The sequence below is a fragment of the Bombus pyrosoma genome, linkage group LG15 (assembly GCF_014825855.1).
Source record: "Bombus pyrosoma isolate SC7728 linkage group LG15, ASM1482585v1, whole genome shotgun sequence".
NCBI lineage: Eukaryota > Metazoa > Arthropoda > Insecta > Hymenoptera > Apidae > Bombus > Bombus pyrosoma.
Window position 1 is genome coordinate 5,837,881 of NC_057784.1, and position 15,015 is coordinate 5,852,895.

Below are 15,015 nucleotides of genomic sequence, written 5' to 3' on the forward strand. Positions count from 1 at the left end.
TCTATTGAAATTCGATATTAAAAATATATATGTATGAAATTGTAATTTGAAAAATATGTAAATATTTTGTAAAAGTTGACGAATAAAAATAAGGTTTTCGGTATCAAAAATATATAAAAGTTATCTTGGTTGAATGAAAACAATCAGCTGTTTAAAGTATCGTAGCTCGGGCGTACTGGTCTTGCACACGCATATCTACTGAATAAAATTGACGTGTCTTCAAAAATGAAAATGTCCCGTGGACATCATTTATTATTATACCTAAAGTCTGATATAATCGTGCGCTAACTTTTTAATCGGTACGGTTTTCTTATCTAGGCAATAATCAGTATGATACATATTACATTCAAAATTATAATTCTAGTTATATTGACAGCAGACTAATCTAAAGTGACAATCTTTTTTTCCTTTACGACTGTTCTTTTTCATACAAAACGGTGTTCGAGCGTGTGCACCTGATTATTTTGTACACACGCATTTTATAAGTTTCTTCGGAGTGACTTCACCCACCGCATATTATTTTTATCGTTTATTGTTTAGCTTCGTTTTGTAAATGATTCTCTTTCTTTTCTTTCAACATTTTTCGAATTAAAAAATATTTAAATTCCTTTTTCTCACAATATTAGACAGACTTGAAAAGAAGAGCTCGCGCGGAAGTCGAAGCCAAAGGAAAACGAAAGATTGAAACTTAATTTTAAAAGAGCGCATCGCGGAATACAATTCGCTTCATCTATAACGTGTTACATGATAAAAGTAAAATTTTTTGCTTTTCTTTAACTACAATCCTCTGTTTCCGGCATTATCATGTGGCAGATGATAAAAATACCGAGATCATTCGTTCGTCATTTACAATATTCATGGAACAAAGTGTTCCCAGTATTCTTACGAATTCGACGATGAAAATACCAGCTAAAAATTATCGAGGTCCCCCGTGAAAAAGACGAAAATAATAATTCATCTCTCTTAATCATCATTATGATAATCATCATATCATCACTATCATTATCGTCATCTTACAATTTTTATATATAACTTTACATTCCTACTATAGTTTAGCTTATTAGAAAGTGCGTAGATTTTCAAAAATTTTTTTACAATGGCAAATGAAAAAATATCTCGATAGATACCCTGAAAATAAATTATTACGTTAAATATACAGTCTCACGTCGTTAGATTCGCGTTTACCAATGTTCCTTTTTTTTTCTCTAATTTTCTTGTCGTCATGATAGAAAATTACAAGATTTCTTTATTTTATTTTTTCTCCTATCCTCCCATTTTATTTTCTTGTTTCTTGTATTATTATTTATTATTATGTTTTTTTTTCTCTTCAAAGTAGGATGTCTCCTTATTATCTTACAAAGAGGCCATTTTCAACTCTTCCCTTGCATCTTCTTCTACCCCATAGTCTATTATCCTCAGAACATTGTCTCCTTTTTTCTTTCTTCTTTTTCTTTTCTTCCAAACGCCCCGCTTCACAAGACTTAACAATACGACAATGAACAGATAATTTAATAGGAACGTGTTTTATTATCAAAAATTCGTATGATCAGCATTATTGCCCATACAACATGGTGTCATGTAAAAATTAATCTATATCGCGATAGGACTGCATATTTCCTTGTTTTTCATTCCGTTTATCCTTCCTCTTCTTTTTCTTTCTTATTTATTTTTTTAAATTAAGAAATTTCATAAAATTGCACGCTATACCTAGGCTTCATTCATAATTTCCATCCTTCTCTCTTCCACGATTTTTCTCCATTTTAAATATTTACGAATATGTTTCTACATTAATTGCGGTATAGTCAATACCGTATTACCGTGTACTCGTAATGTTTCCTCCACTTCCGTTTATTTTTCTAGTTTCTACCTTCCTTTTCGCTTGTTCTTTCTCTTTTGGCTAGACGACGAATATTGTTATCAAAAGGAGAGAGAAAAATAAAAAGAACGCGAACCGGAAAAAAAGAAGAGAATCGCAAAAGTCCATTTTCCCTTTGCATGTGTCTGCAGTGTTTTAAAGAGGATAGTTTTGTACAAAAACCCTTCGTCTTTCCTTCGAACACGGACGAAAAATCTGTACACGTTACAAGACTTATACAATATATACTTATATAAAGTTCTGTTTTTACGTATATTCACCTCGATATGCCTGCTTAATCCTTATCTGGACATTAACGTCAGTGTGTTACCGTTTATATTATAAAATACTGTTACGTTAAGAGCCTTTCTTTGTTTTCGTTCTTTAAAATCCAGATAAGAATTAATCATTGAGTGAATGGCATGCGCAAATTCATTAAGCCGTCAGTCCTTCGAAATCAACGCGGTCGCAAAAGGGTCGAACGTTTTAAGGACACTGATCGTCTTCGATGATTCTTATCGTCGAAAAAAAAATCGTAAATTTTCTGGCGCTTCAATGATCCTTCTCAATGCGATTACAAACAAATTGCCGGGTTACATGATGGCCCTGAAGCCTCGACCCTTAATTCCTCAAACGATCAAGGAAGGATTCCATGATTACGTAAATTGATCGATACGTATCGAACGCAATATAGAACAAAGTAATTTCATTCCTTTCTTCCCTTTAAGTTCATTTGCGATTTGAATTCGTGAGCTTATGTACAACCGAACATAGGTCAGAATATATTCTCGCGAGGCTCAGGAAGACGCTTCCAGGCGTTTTGATTAAAATGGAAGCTCCGAATTTTCATTTCGTACGCAGAATATTATCTAAGGAGTCTGATAAAAAAATTATCAGATTTTGCAAGGGAGCGAAGAAGGGATACGTCAGTGCTTAAAATGGCCAATTTGAAAAAAGAAACAGAAAATGAAAACAGAAATATTTATTCATAAATGGCACTGATTAGCAAATTTATTGAATATTATGATTTATGGGGTTGCCTTATGAACAGTTCCGTATCTCCTTCGATAATTTCTACGACGCGAACCCTAAAATTACTTATTCACCTAGTTACTTACAATCCTTATAAACCTTTCTCGGTGATAGGTCTCCTATTTAACGTAGGTACAATATTATAAAAGTGCGTTAGTTCGTTCGAACAAAAGGGCCCGATAATCTTTCGATACAAAAATCTTGCTAATCTATAACCAGCAATTCGGAACTGCTCAAAACAATTATGGGAATCGCTCATGTCAATCAGATTCTGAAAAAATCAATCGAAACGTAGAAATAATCGAAAAAAAAAAGGAAATTTTAAAAACATAGAATCTTTCCAATTGGAAATTTTAGAAAATTGAATACTTTACCAGAATCCTTCTAAAATTTGATTCCGTAATTATTCTGAGCAGTTTTTCCCATCAAATCGCATCTAAGACATTACAATTTCAAGCTCTCGCCTTGGGATTCGACAGATTAAGAATCGTGTTTGTCTTTCTTCTCAATTTTTTCATGCTTTCACTCGCTTAATCGAACGAAAGTGAGTCGTTTTGTAAAACGCTACGATTAGAGCCCTCCTCTTCGACCTGGGGACATCGTATAATTATTAATACATATATTTACAAACTCTGTTTTTCCTCGGGAACTGTAGATCACTGTCATACAAAGAAATAACAGAGGAAATATCGTTTATTTCAAACACTCTAACTTGGGTGATCATTTACAAGTTTTTACTATCCTCGACTAAAGTGGCTGAGTTTCAATTAAAGGAACAATAGAAAATTCAAGAATATCGACGATTACTATTCGGAGAACTACAATTACATAGTTTTACATAATTAATTTAAACAATAATTTAAGAAATCATTGCACTGGCAAGCTAAGGTGAAGCATACCGTTAAGAAAATTAAACTGTGTACCACTCAGTCTTAGGAAAATAGAAACGAAAACGTAGTTTTGTGGAAAGCGTTGAAACTTGTAAAGGACTGTGTGACTAAAAAAAGAAAGAAAAAATATATAATATAATCAAAAAGCATCAGATGAACGGAAAATTCAGGGAACACCGAAGAGAAAAGTTTTTCTAATCTAATCGAAAATACTGTAGCAGGTATTATGACCACATTAACAGTAAATTAAACATAATAGTATTACCTTTATTTTACAAGTTATAGCGATAAAAACAAAGTAATCCCCAATCCCAGATTTTATTTGCAAGAATTCTCCATTACTGCTCAATGATTTGATTGCAGAGGGTAGATCACTCTGTGATCACGTATTTCGTTTTGATAGTATTTCTCCGTTAATACTTCAATAATCAGTTTATATACTGTATAAAAAAAACAATTCTTGGGACATCACCGAGCCATATAGTCGTATGTTCGCCGTATACGTTTTAGGATTCATTTATTACAATAATTATTTACTTTATTCGTTTCGTTTTCGTACAAAAACAGTTTGAATATCAAGTTGATATAGCTATTGAAAAATTAAGTTTCATTGTTAATGGTTCCTATTAGCGGCAATTTGTTTAGTGAAGTTAAGAAAAAAGAGAGAAAAAGAATATTTCATTAATTATTCCCGGCAAAAACGAAATAGGAGGATAATACAAATGTTATTCGAAACAATTAAGAGATATCAAAAAAGAAAATTTTATATGGCGGAAAAAATATACAGTTGATGTAGATGTCCGAGGAACAGTGTGTTTCTTTGCTTCAAAATGGCGTATATGGCATCCTGACCATTGCCGTTACCAAAAGTTACCGACTAGTCGGTAGGCGTAAAACCGTTGATGCCTTTTTTAAAGTTACAATCGAACCGATTCACCGCTATTTTAAGAGTTCGCAGTGATGGTGTTTGGCCATCATTCTTAACAAATGGGGATATAAAAATTAATTATGTATATATTGTATAGATAATCTAGCCAACTATTTTGCTGTTACAAACTAGCAACTATTTTAGTAACTGATATCCATTATAGTCCACGGTCTTAAAATTATAAAACAGATTAGTCTGCCCGTCGATATTCACTATTATTTATTGCAGCTCCGTGTGAGATAGAAATCCTCTTCGCGTGACGCGTTACCTTTGTCGTCATCATATTCCTCTTTTTTATTTTGTTAAATCGTGGTCGTTGTCATTGCAATAACGCAATAATTAGTTTTCTCTTGTGATCCCGAATGACTGGACGGAAGAGGGCTCGCTCAAATCGCGATATCGTTCCGTACCACGACTTCAGTTTCATAACATAAAGACGTATGCAAAGATGATAATAGCTTCCCTTTTCGATGACGATTTACATGTTTTCTTTGTCATATTTTAATTTTAACATTCCTATTTTTTCTTCATTTTATTCTTTTTTTTGCTTAAGTTAATTCTTGATTTCAATTTGCAAGAACAAATAAGATTATCATATAATATACATAAATCAATATTCATTATTTTCATTTTTTTACTTAAACAATAATAAACAAGGGCCGAGGTTCGGGCATTTAAAATAAATCTGTCGTTTCGCTACAAACTTATTGACATTTGTATTTTTTAGATCCGTTTCTGAAACATTTAGCTACGACGCTAATAAAATGCATAGCATGCATAGCATTAGAGCGATCAGATTACTGTCACTTCCTGCTTAGCCAAGATCCATTCGAAGCTATCACATGTGTTTTTTATCGTTCAATGAGTCACGAAACCTGTATATATGTAATTATGTTCACTATAATCTTTTTGTATTAAACTTTGTTCAGAGCGACGGGTATGACCCACGAATATACAAGAAAAAAAAGAAACAAAAATTAATTTGCAATTTGGCATTTACAAATCAATGGAAGTAACTACATTATCGTTAGAAACGATTCTACTGATGTTATTTGATCCGATGTTAATGTTTCTAAATAATGCGTCTATCTCAAGTGAGAAAATATAAAGTAGATTTATTAATATTTCTTCTTTACTTCATTCTTTCCTTTAATATCGCTCCGGATTCATTCACAAAAAATTTGTCTTTGTTACTACCGGTGGTCGGGAGAGTGTTTCGATTTTTTACGAGCCGTACTCTTCCGAGTCACATCCTATGAAAATTACTCACTCGCGTAAACTATCGCTGAGTCTTTCTTTTTTTTTTTTTAATCGTATCCCCTTTCCATGCGTATTTATTTAAGATATACCCGACTGTCACCAAATAATCCTCCCACAGAATCTGCACATAAAACGTGCTGCCAGTCACTCTGGAAATCTGTCTCCTCATCAATGTTATCCATGTCTCCTTTTACATTTTTTTTGCATACGTTCACATGTACGTTGCATTTTCAATGTTAATTACTTTTTGTTTGTTTGTTTAAAAAGGTTAAAAGATTAACCCCTTTACCAGCTCCTGAAAGGTATTCTCTAGCTGAATCATTTAGGCTCTGGAAAGGTCACCTGACACTTGTAGACTTCTTCGAGCATTACCGCTTGCCCTTGACCTTGACTTACGGTAACAGGAGTCGTGGCATTCACTACGACAACCTGTTGACCTTGCTGTGCTTGTTGAGGCTGCTGCTGCTGCTGCTGCTGCTGTTGCTGCTGATTACTCGCGTTCGCTTGCTGTGCGTTACTTGGATTATTCGCATTCTGACTTCGGGCAGTTTGACCGTACTTTTCATGAATTGCACGATGACGCTTTAATGCGAAGCGATCGGAAAATCCGATCTCACATATATCACATCTGTAGGAAGAACGATATTGATTAGATGTTTAAATTGAAAATGAAATAACGAAGTATTAAAAGTACATGCTACATATTACCTATGGGGCTTTTCACCAGTATGAACCTTCGCGTGATTTTTCAGATGTGTAGCTTGATTAAAGGCCGAACCGCATATATTACATCTATAAGGTTTTTCACCGGTATGAATTCTTCTGTGATTCCAAAGGGTCGAATGTCTGGCGAATGTTTTTTCACACACTTCACACTGATAAGGACGTTCACCAGAATGAATTCTCTCATGATTCTTTAAATGAGGACTTTGCGAAAACTGCATACCACAAACACTACATTTAAACGGTTTTTCACCAGTATGCACTCGTCCATGATTTTTTAGATAAGCAGCTATAAATGTAAAAATAAATAGCGTGAATGTAAAAATAAATTGACAGTGTACATTATGATCTTTTAGAACAAGTTACCATAATTTTCGTGATTCTATTTTATTCACCTTTTGCAAAAGCTAAGCCACAAACTTCGCACTTGAAAGGTTTGTCTCCAGAATGAAGTCTCTTATGGGACCAAAGTGACGAATATCTGGAGAATGTTCCATCACATACGTTGCAATGAAACGGCTTCTCTGCCTGATTTTGACTGTTCTGTTTACCGCCTGTAAATAAAAGAACATCCGATTTCTTAGTTTTCCTCGAAGGGCCAGTTCTACAAAAAGATATGCTTCGAGATGATTGAGTAAATGCTTTGAAGAATTAGAGACACTGGATTGTGTATGGTTCTTTGAAAAATATACTCTTTGTTGATATATCCAAAAGGGGATTTCAATATAGAAAAGAGAAATTCTACGTTATAGCACCAATAAATCATTTTATGATGCAAAACTAATGCTTTGGACAAAATGTAACAATATTATGTAGAAATTTGAACATGCGGGTTATGGAAGTTAGTGCAGAAAATAAGAAATGAGGTATGATCAGATGTTTTAAATCTGATGATTTTTGGATCATTATATATATGTATAGAATGATTAGTTATATTCAGAGTATTAAAATAAGTTCCTTATTGCCTATGTCTTGAAATAAAGAAAGAATGAACTATATGAACTGAAATCTAAAATAATTTTTCCATATTAACAATGCTAAAATTTAGTGAATCAAATTTATAAAACTGTCCCTTAGGGGAGATTTTATTCCGTGCAATGATTCTTAAATGTAAATATCGACAATGCTACCAAAAAGAAAACAGAATTGATGCAACCAAAATTCAAAATTTTTAATATTGGGAAAAACCAGCAGTGCTGAAGACCTTTGTCTATCTACAACAAATCCATGCAAATAAAATATGGTAGATACTATAAATAATGAAAGAAGCTTATGATACTAAATTTTTGCAGCATTAAACATTTATTTCTTTTTGCCATAAATTCGAGAAAGAAGCAAAACAAATAACGACGAAATGATTCTAAATATTATTTTTACAAAACGGTGATATAACGGTATTTATTTATTTTTTCTTCATGTGAGGTATAAGAAGGTATAATGACTTTTAAAACTTTTATAATTGATAGAAAAATTTAAATGATATTATCCAATTATTAATAGACGGTTCTAAAATATACTATGAAATATAAATCCCTTATTTTTTTGGCTTTAATTTCTCCGACTTACTTCCTATGATGATGCGGCCTGTTGCCTTGCAGCCGCCACACTTTGCGAGGGAACTGATTCCAGAATCTAGTTTTTCGTCGTGTTTACCTACCATACACCACCCGATGTACGATCATGATAGTAATGAAATGATAGTAGTACAGGAAAGATGATTATGGTTTAGTAAGAAAAATGTTTCTTTTATATTATTAATTTTTTATATGTGTTAATATTATATATATACATATATTAACATTATATATATTAATATAATATAATATATTACTTTAAAACAATAGAGAATGTGATTTCTCATAGTAAACATTTTTCTTCTATTCTGCATGAAGCATGGCAATGGTAATTTTTACTTACCAATAAAAATTATTCCTGTGCCATTACATTTATGACACTTAGTAACACTGGTGACACCCCTTCGTTTCACAGGATGATGACCAGGTTTGATAGCTATAAAAACAAAAATACATTTAAAGTATTTATTAGATAAAGACTATTAAAATATACTATAAATGAAAGTAATTATTTGGTGTTTCTGTAAATGTTAAAACAAAATAACATTTATATTAACATTTTATATGTTGTTATATGTTACAATGGAAAATATTTTTACGGTAAATAATGAATGATGAACATACTCTTTTTAATTTTAGTAGGATGATGTTCACAAGGGTCTTCACTGCCACAATCTTCACAAATCTGCACCTTTGGTTTCTGGTGCATATTTGTCTTATGGCTTTTTAATTCTCCTGGTAATGCAAAACAAGCTCCACACACATCACAGGTATATGGTCTTTCTGGTGTAGTTGCAACAGTAACTGTTGTAGGTGTTTGTACAACAACTTGCTGTGGTTGTTGCTGAAGATTACTAGGTGTTGTATTATGAATCCGTTTATGATGATTCAGCAAACTCATATGCCCAAAGACCAAACCACAAATATCACATTTGAAGGTCGCATTGGTAGCAGCCGCAATACTCATCTGATTTAATAATGTGTTATAACCGACAGGTTGCACATCAAAACGATAGCAACCCTTGTCGTCGGTTGTAATTGCACCGATTGTGCTCACTGCATTTGTTTGAACCTTTTGAAGCATGTTGACATTGTAATAGAAAGGGAAGTCTGCAGTTGCAGATTGCTGCTGGGACTTATCCTCTTTCTTATCTGTTGTAACATACATCTGCTGAGATTGTTGCTGCTGTGATTGTTGACCTTGAGCAGCTTGCTGCTGCTGTATTTGTTGCGGGTCAAACATAGCTGCTTGTTGCTGTAAATTAATATTGTAAATAACAATTTCTTATATTTAATATAATAAATACAGAGACAGGTAAATACATTATTGATTAAAAATTTATGTAACAGATCTATGTAAAAAGGAAGTAAAATATAGAAACTTATTTAATGAAAGATGTTATACATATTTAAGGATATGATCTACTTATTCACTGTTCCTTTTTAAATCAGATGTAAAAACCTATCTCTGTTCATAGTTTCAAAATTAGTAACCTGTCTCTGATCGCCGTAGCTCGAATTACTCTGCTCCGTTTGAGTAAAACTATTGGTTTGCTCGGTTTGAGTAAACATGGAACACTTCACTGGCTGTTCGATTGGTTGGCTCTGTTAAGCGGTAATTATTGTTAGATATTACGAGTCTTGTACTACATCCACAAAAAACAATGACATTCTATATGGCTTTGTTTAAATCAACGTGCTACACACATTGGTATACGTTATGCGTATTAAGCATCAATGAGAAGCTAATAAATACCAATGGAGAAAACTCGTTCCTTTTTTACGTCGTGCTGGTATACAAGCTGCATACCTGTTGTATTTGATCAGGACGGGTTGTGTTCAACCACACCACGTTGCTGCCATTTGATTCTAGGGCCATTGATGTGTTGCCTTTGACCCTGCACAATCAGTAGGCATTCATTAAATGAAAACAAAATAGGAGCTGTATGTGATACATCTAGATAAGTAACGGAACCACACCAAAGTGGCTAGGGATAACTTTCATAGATAAATATGAAAAGAAAAGAGTGATAGAATAGAGGTAAGAAACAAGGGCTCAAAGTATTACAGCAACATACGATACTCACATGTGATAGTCTACACGGGCGCCGCGGGTTACATGTCTGGGTGCCAAACGGATGATCTTCTAGTTGCCATGACTGCGGCGCGGAATGCCGCGCAGCTGGTCACTACTATTCCTGGTGATCGTGATACCTTAATAACTAATTTATATGTTTCGTCCTATACAACATCCGAGAAACAAATTCCTCGTGTCGGTAGGGCCGTGGTCGCGACGGAAAAATCAATGGCGATCGATTTAGTGCTTTGATACACCTTTTTAATACGTTAGATCCCGTTAAAATTAACACTGGGCACAACGCCGGTGAGATTTCGCCTGTTGTGGATGCCGCGAAATCAGTTTTGAGTTACACGCTTGTCAATGAGCAGCGTTGACCCGCGCAGATCATGTCGTCCAAGCGCGGTGGCGGTTGCGGCGACTGGTATACGAAGCGCGGGTTTCTCGGTTGCATAAAATTGGCGGTACCTCAGCGTTAAAGCTCTCTTTGATTTTATTCCCGTCAGGTTGGGCCACGTCGCCGCGTACCGTGGCTCAGGATAGGCCGATGCGCGAACAAGCAGACCGAGCACCGTCAACAAACTCTACGGTAGCCATTACACGCGACGAGGATAACAATGGGCGACACGAACGCGCGCTGCCCCCGATGCCTTTTTCCGAAGCGTTTTCGGGCGCCTTCCGTGAATGCAGCCGCAGCCAAGCGCCGCCAAGGTCAGCTCCCGGTGACGCTCCACAGACGCTAATAGCCGTTACACCAAGCGATTTCATTGGTCCATGACCTACTGTCCTCGCTTCTCATTGGTCTCTACGTTCTCTACGTGACAGTCTTAGAAATCATCATTTATCTCTTCCTATTAACATTACACTTTTTTTCATGAGATTTAGAGAAATATTCTCGAGTCTTTTTTAAATATTTACAAGTATTTTATTTTTATTTGGAATAAGTTTTTGTTGTTTGGTTTTTTTATGAGAATAAGTATGTTATTTTAGGATGAAACTATATACTGGAATTGTAAAAATAATAAGTAATATTAAACTACTAAGTAGTTATAATTTTATATTTACTATATACATGTTTTAGGTGTAAAAGTGTCTTTTGTATCTGTAAAGTATGTAGTTGACGTGGAAATCTAGCTTGAGAGTTTACATTCATATGTAATTCAGCTGTTCGATGTAAGATAGCGCTGCTGAGTTTCCGAGTCCCATACAGGTATTTGAAGTTTTTACCCGTTGCGTATAATCGTCCATACATTATCGAGGAAAATGATCGCTCGTTTATAATTAATTTGAAACTGAACCACATGATATTTATTAACGATTTCTAGTCTCCAACGATTCATGGAAACGCGATGAATGTATATCAGCAATCGGTTTTAAAATTTGGCATGTATTTTATTTTGCATATTTTCACTACCTTACCGATTCATATACTGTGGCGTTTTTTATAACTAATTCTTACAATTGAAAAATAAGAGATCCGTTTAAAGTACATCACATTGTCGGTTTAAAAAAATAAAAAAATATTATTGTTCGTATGATTTCTTTAAGTTATACATGGTTTATATATGGAATATATTATTATTTTCCAAGATAATTTAGAAATCATACGCTATCCATTTTCATTTATTCTATATTAGAAGATCTATTTTTGTTTAAGTCTACATAAGAGATATGTTTCTCTATCTGAATTATTGTTACCGATGAGCGCCAACTAGCGAAACCTGCCAAACATTATAATAAACGACGTTGCATATGATTCCACTATCTCGTGATTTATAAATAATGGACAATATATAAGGACAAAGTTTAAATGTTGCCTAATAAGCGTTTAAACCTTACCAAATAGTCACTCAATAAAATAAATTTTCATTACGAATGAACAGTAGATATGTTATAATAAAATTTAGTAAATGATACTGATGTTAAAAAGTGATGTTTAACAAGCTTTTTTTCAGACAAAGATGCGGTATTAGAGAAATTTCGTTGACAAGCCATGCAAAATATTTCCTTGAGGACATCGTATCAAATGGGTCAGGCTTCTATGAAAGGACGAGAGATTAAAGTCATCTGTGTGCCTAGTTCTATACATACAAATGCGGCTGGTACATCGTGAATTACGTACTCATATTGACGACGTGTACAATACTAATTTTCCTGATAAATTTCAGAACATCAATTTCTCTCTTCCTAAAATCGTTATTCCAAAATTATTCTCCTTCCTAAATTATTCCCTCCTTTATTTATCATCTTAGGGAAAATTTAAAACAATCAAAGTAACAAAATATTCAGTTGCTGGCGCAGTTAAATTAATGCAAAGGATTAACGCTTCTATTTCCTTGCCGTATTATTCAAAGGTATTTCATCTTTCAAAACTTTTAACATTGAGTAGGTACGTGATTCGCGTAAAATGTACAAATTCCTCTGGATAGTGCAATTTCCGCAGTACAAGTTACAAATGAAATTACCGCGAACAGAGCGATCTACTCAGTCATTTTACAGTTTCAAGAGCATAGATTTTGAAATACTTTAAAATTACAAAGATTAAAGCTATTAAACACTATTAAAAGTTGGAAATTTTCACGGCTCCTTATACGAAGATTCTTATATCATGTAATTACTTTCAAATACTTGAAGAATGATCGAATAAACGAGGAAACGACCGAATATAGGAAATGAAGATTTTCAGTTTAATCAGGAGAATCTCGACACTTTCAGCTTTAAAAATTCCTAAAAATAGTTAATTCATTAAAATCTTGCTACAGCGTTGAAATAAATGATTTTAATATTCCTCATCCTTTCCTCAGGAATAATAATCATCAAGGTATAATCAAGAACTACTCTTGACCTGGAAATTTATACTCTTCTCTCATTAGTTTTCTCAAAACAGTATTTTCATTTCAATGTACATTTTTCCACGTCTAAATATAGCCAGTATCGTTGCTGGCTTATTTCGTGCTTTTGAAATGGTATCGTGTAATCCAGAAAGCAACCCTTTCGCTTTTATGTAAACGGCATACCAGAGTCAAGCTTGTATCAAAAGTCGAACAAAGCACATGTATCACTGTAATTATGCCACTTTATAAGTCAAATTACTCTATGGTCCTATATTTCCCAATTTTCAAATTTTGGGAAAACTCGAATTCAGCTGTCTGATCTTGCGTTCGTTCGTTCTTCGAGTACTTAAGAGTTACTGGAATCATAATTCTATCATCACTTACCGTGCGAGAGACTTAAAAAAAATTGTTTCTTTCTAATACCTTTGATTTTTGTGATTTCAGAAAATTCCAAGTTTCATTAGAGTCGCAACTTCACCGCTATTTCTGTAAGAGTCGCTGGAAGTTTTTAATAGTTTCTTTTTCGTAACTCTGAAAAACTAGAAGTTTCTTTAAAACAACAACTTCATCGCTATTTGCATAGAAATACTTGTATCCATATCTGATTTTACACTTGATCGATGTCGCGAAACATACTGCGAAATTGTATACACTGGCAAACAGACCATCCTCTCGATCTTCTTTCAGCTTGTCTAAATACGCGTTGAAGCGTGGGAGGCATCGCTTTAACCGACTATTAACAGTGTCGCAGGATATCGCGTTGCGAAATTCGTCGTGCCACTGTTTTTTTTACACAGCATCATCGCCAAAACGACATCTTCAATTTTGATAAATGGCCTAGGAGAATAGCCTATTGAGAATAGAATTCTTCATTAACAATAGAATCGCATGCTATTTGTGTTAGGAGCTGGACTTGCCTTCTCGAATAATGGATATAAATGATTCTGATACGATGTACGTTTTTAGCTTCGGTATAGGTTTTTATTTCGAGTGTTTGTTTGATGCGATTTTAAAAGTTCCCTCGGACGCGCAATCGATATAGGTGACCCACTTCGAGATCGTTCTGCGTTGGAACATCTCTTTTTCCAGCAAAGAACGCTTCTTGTCCACGAAGCAATGAAGATTCAGAGACGGAGGATTCGAAAGATCAGATTTTCTACGGTGAAAAGGATATGCTGGACTATCGAATATTTCGTGAGATTTACTGAATTGGTCGTTCGAGTGGTATGCGATATTCGCGATTTAAAAATATTTCAGCGATATTTACTCGCTGTAAGAAGCATCGATACAGATATTGTTTCTTCAATGTACTACATTCGATTGTACATGAACATATAGTGACAATAATAAGGGTATTTCAAAAATATTCTAATTCATTCGTATTTTCCACAATTAATTTGCAACGTAAGATTAAAAAATAAGACTTTCTATGTGCGACAAATTTCACTTAAATGTTAATTTTCGAAAACGTAATCTAAAAGAAATTGGTAAATATCCTCTTGGATAGCACAATTTATCTCAATTTCCCAATAAAATTGAAAATTAGACCTCATTGATGTACATCAAATTTCTCCTGTGTCTTAATCTTCAAAAACATAATCTAAAAAGAATTGTAGAATATCGAAAAAGCGTAATTTATCTCAGTATCTCAAATTGGTCTCGTTTGTGTTTTAACACAGTTCTTAATATATTCGAGACAAATATATTTCCTAATACCATTATCCCATCAACGAGACGAGTACAACAAGTTTTATGTTCCCTGCAAGTTGTTGTAGCACTAAATTACATAAGCCAGATGAATTTTTAAGTAGCCAGTACGGCCCTGTAAATCGTAGCGCCCGT

The 15,015-nt window shown here is 33.9% G+C and overlaps 1 protein-coding gene across 2 annotated transcripts; it reads right to left on the bottom strand.

The window, feature by feature from the left end:
- Positions 1-218: 218 nt before the first annotated feature.
- LOC122576092 (zinc finger protein 184-like) lies at positions 219-11,066 on the bottom strand. 2 transcript variants are annotated; one of them, XM_043745953.1, is made up of 8 exons: positions 10,350-11,066; positions 10,073-10,160; positions 9,757-9,867; positions 8,887-9,517; positions 8,606-8,698; positions 7,084-7,242; positions 6,674-6,977; positions 219-6,593 (listed from the first exon to the last, which is right to left on the bottom strand). In XM_043745953.1, coding segments are annotated over exons 1-8 (1,698 nt in total). In that variant the 5' UTR covers positions 10,352-11,066; the 3' UTR covers positions 219-6,283. The 2 variants fall into 2 exon arrangements, with proteins under 2 accessions (XP_043601888.1, XP_043601889.1); XM_043745954.1 differs by lacking the exon at positions 10,350-11,066 and having other exon boundaries at positions 10,019-10,160.
- Between the last annotated feature and the right edge of the window lie 3,949 nt (positions 11,067-15,015).

What these genes read in the sequence shown, in the direction of transcription:
- LOC122576092 (XM_043745953.1), bottom strand. An exon ending in TGGCTTAGCTTTTGCAAAAG is followed by an intron (nt 6,978 to 7,083) that starts GTGAATAAAATA and finishes TTACATTTATAG; the next exon opens with CTGCTTATCTAAAAAATCAT. An exon ending in ACTGGTGAAAAGCCCCATAG is followed by an intron (nt 6,594 to 6,673) that starts GTAATATGTAGC and finishes TTCTTCCTACAG; the next exon opens with ATGTGATATATGTGAGATCG.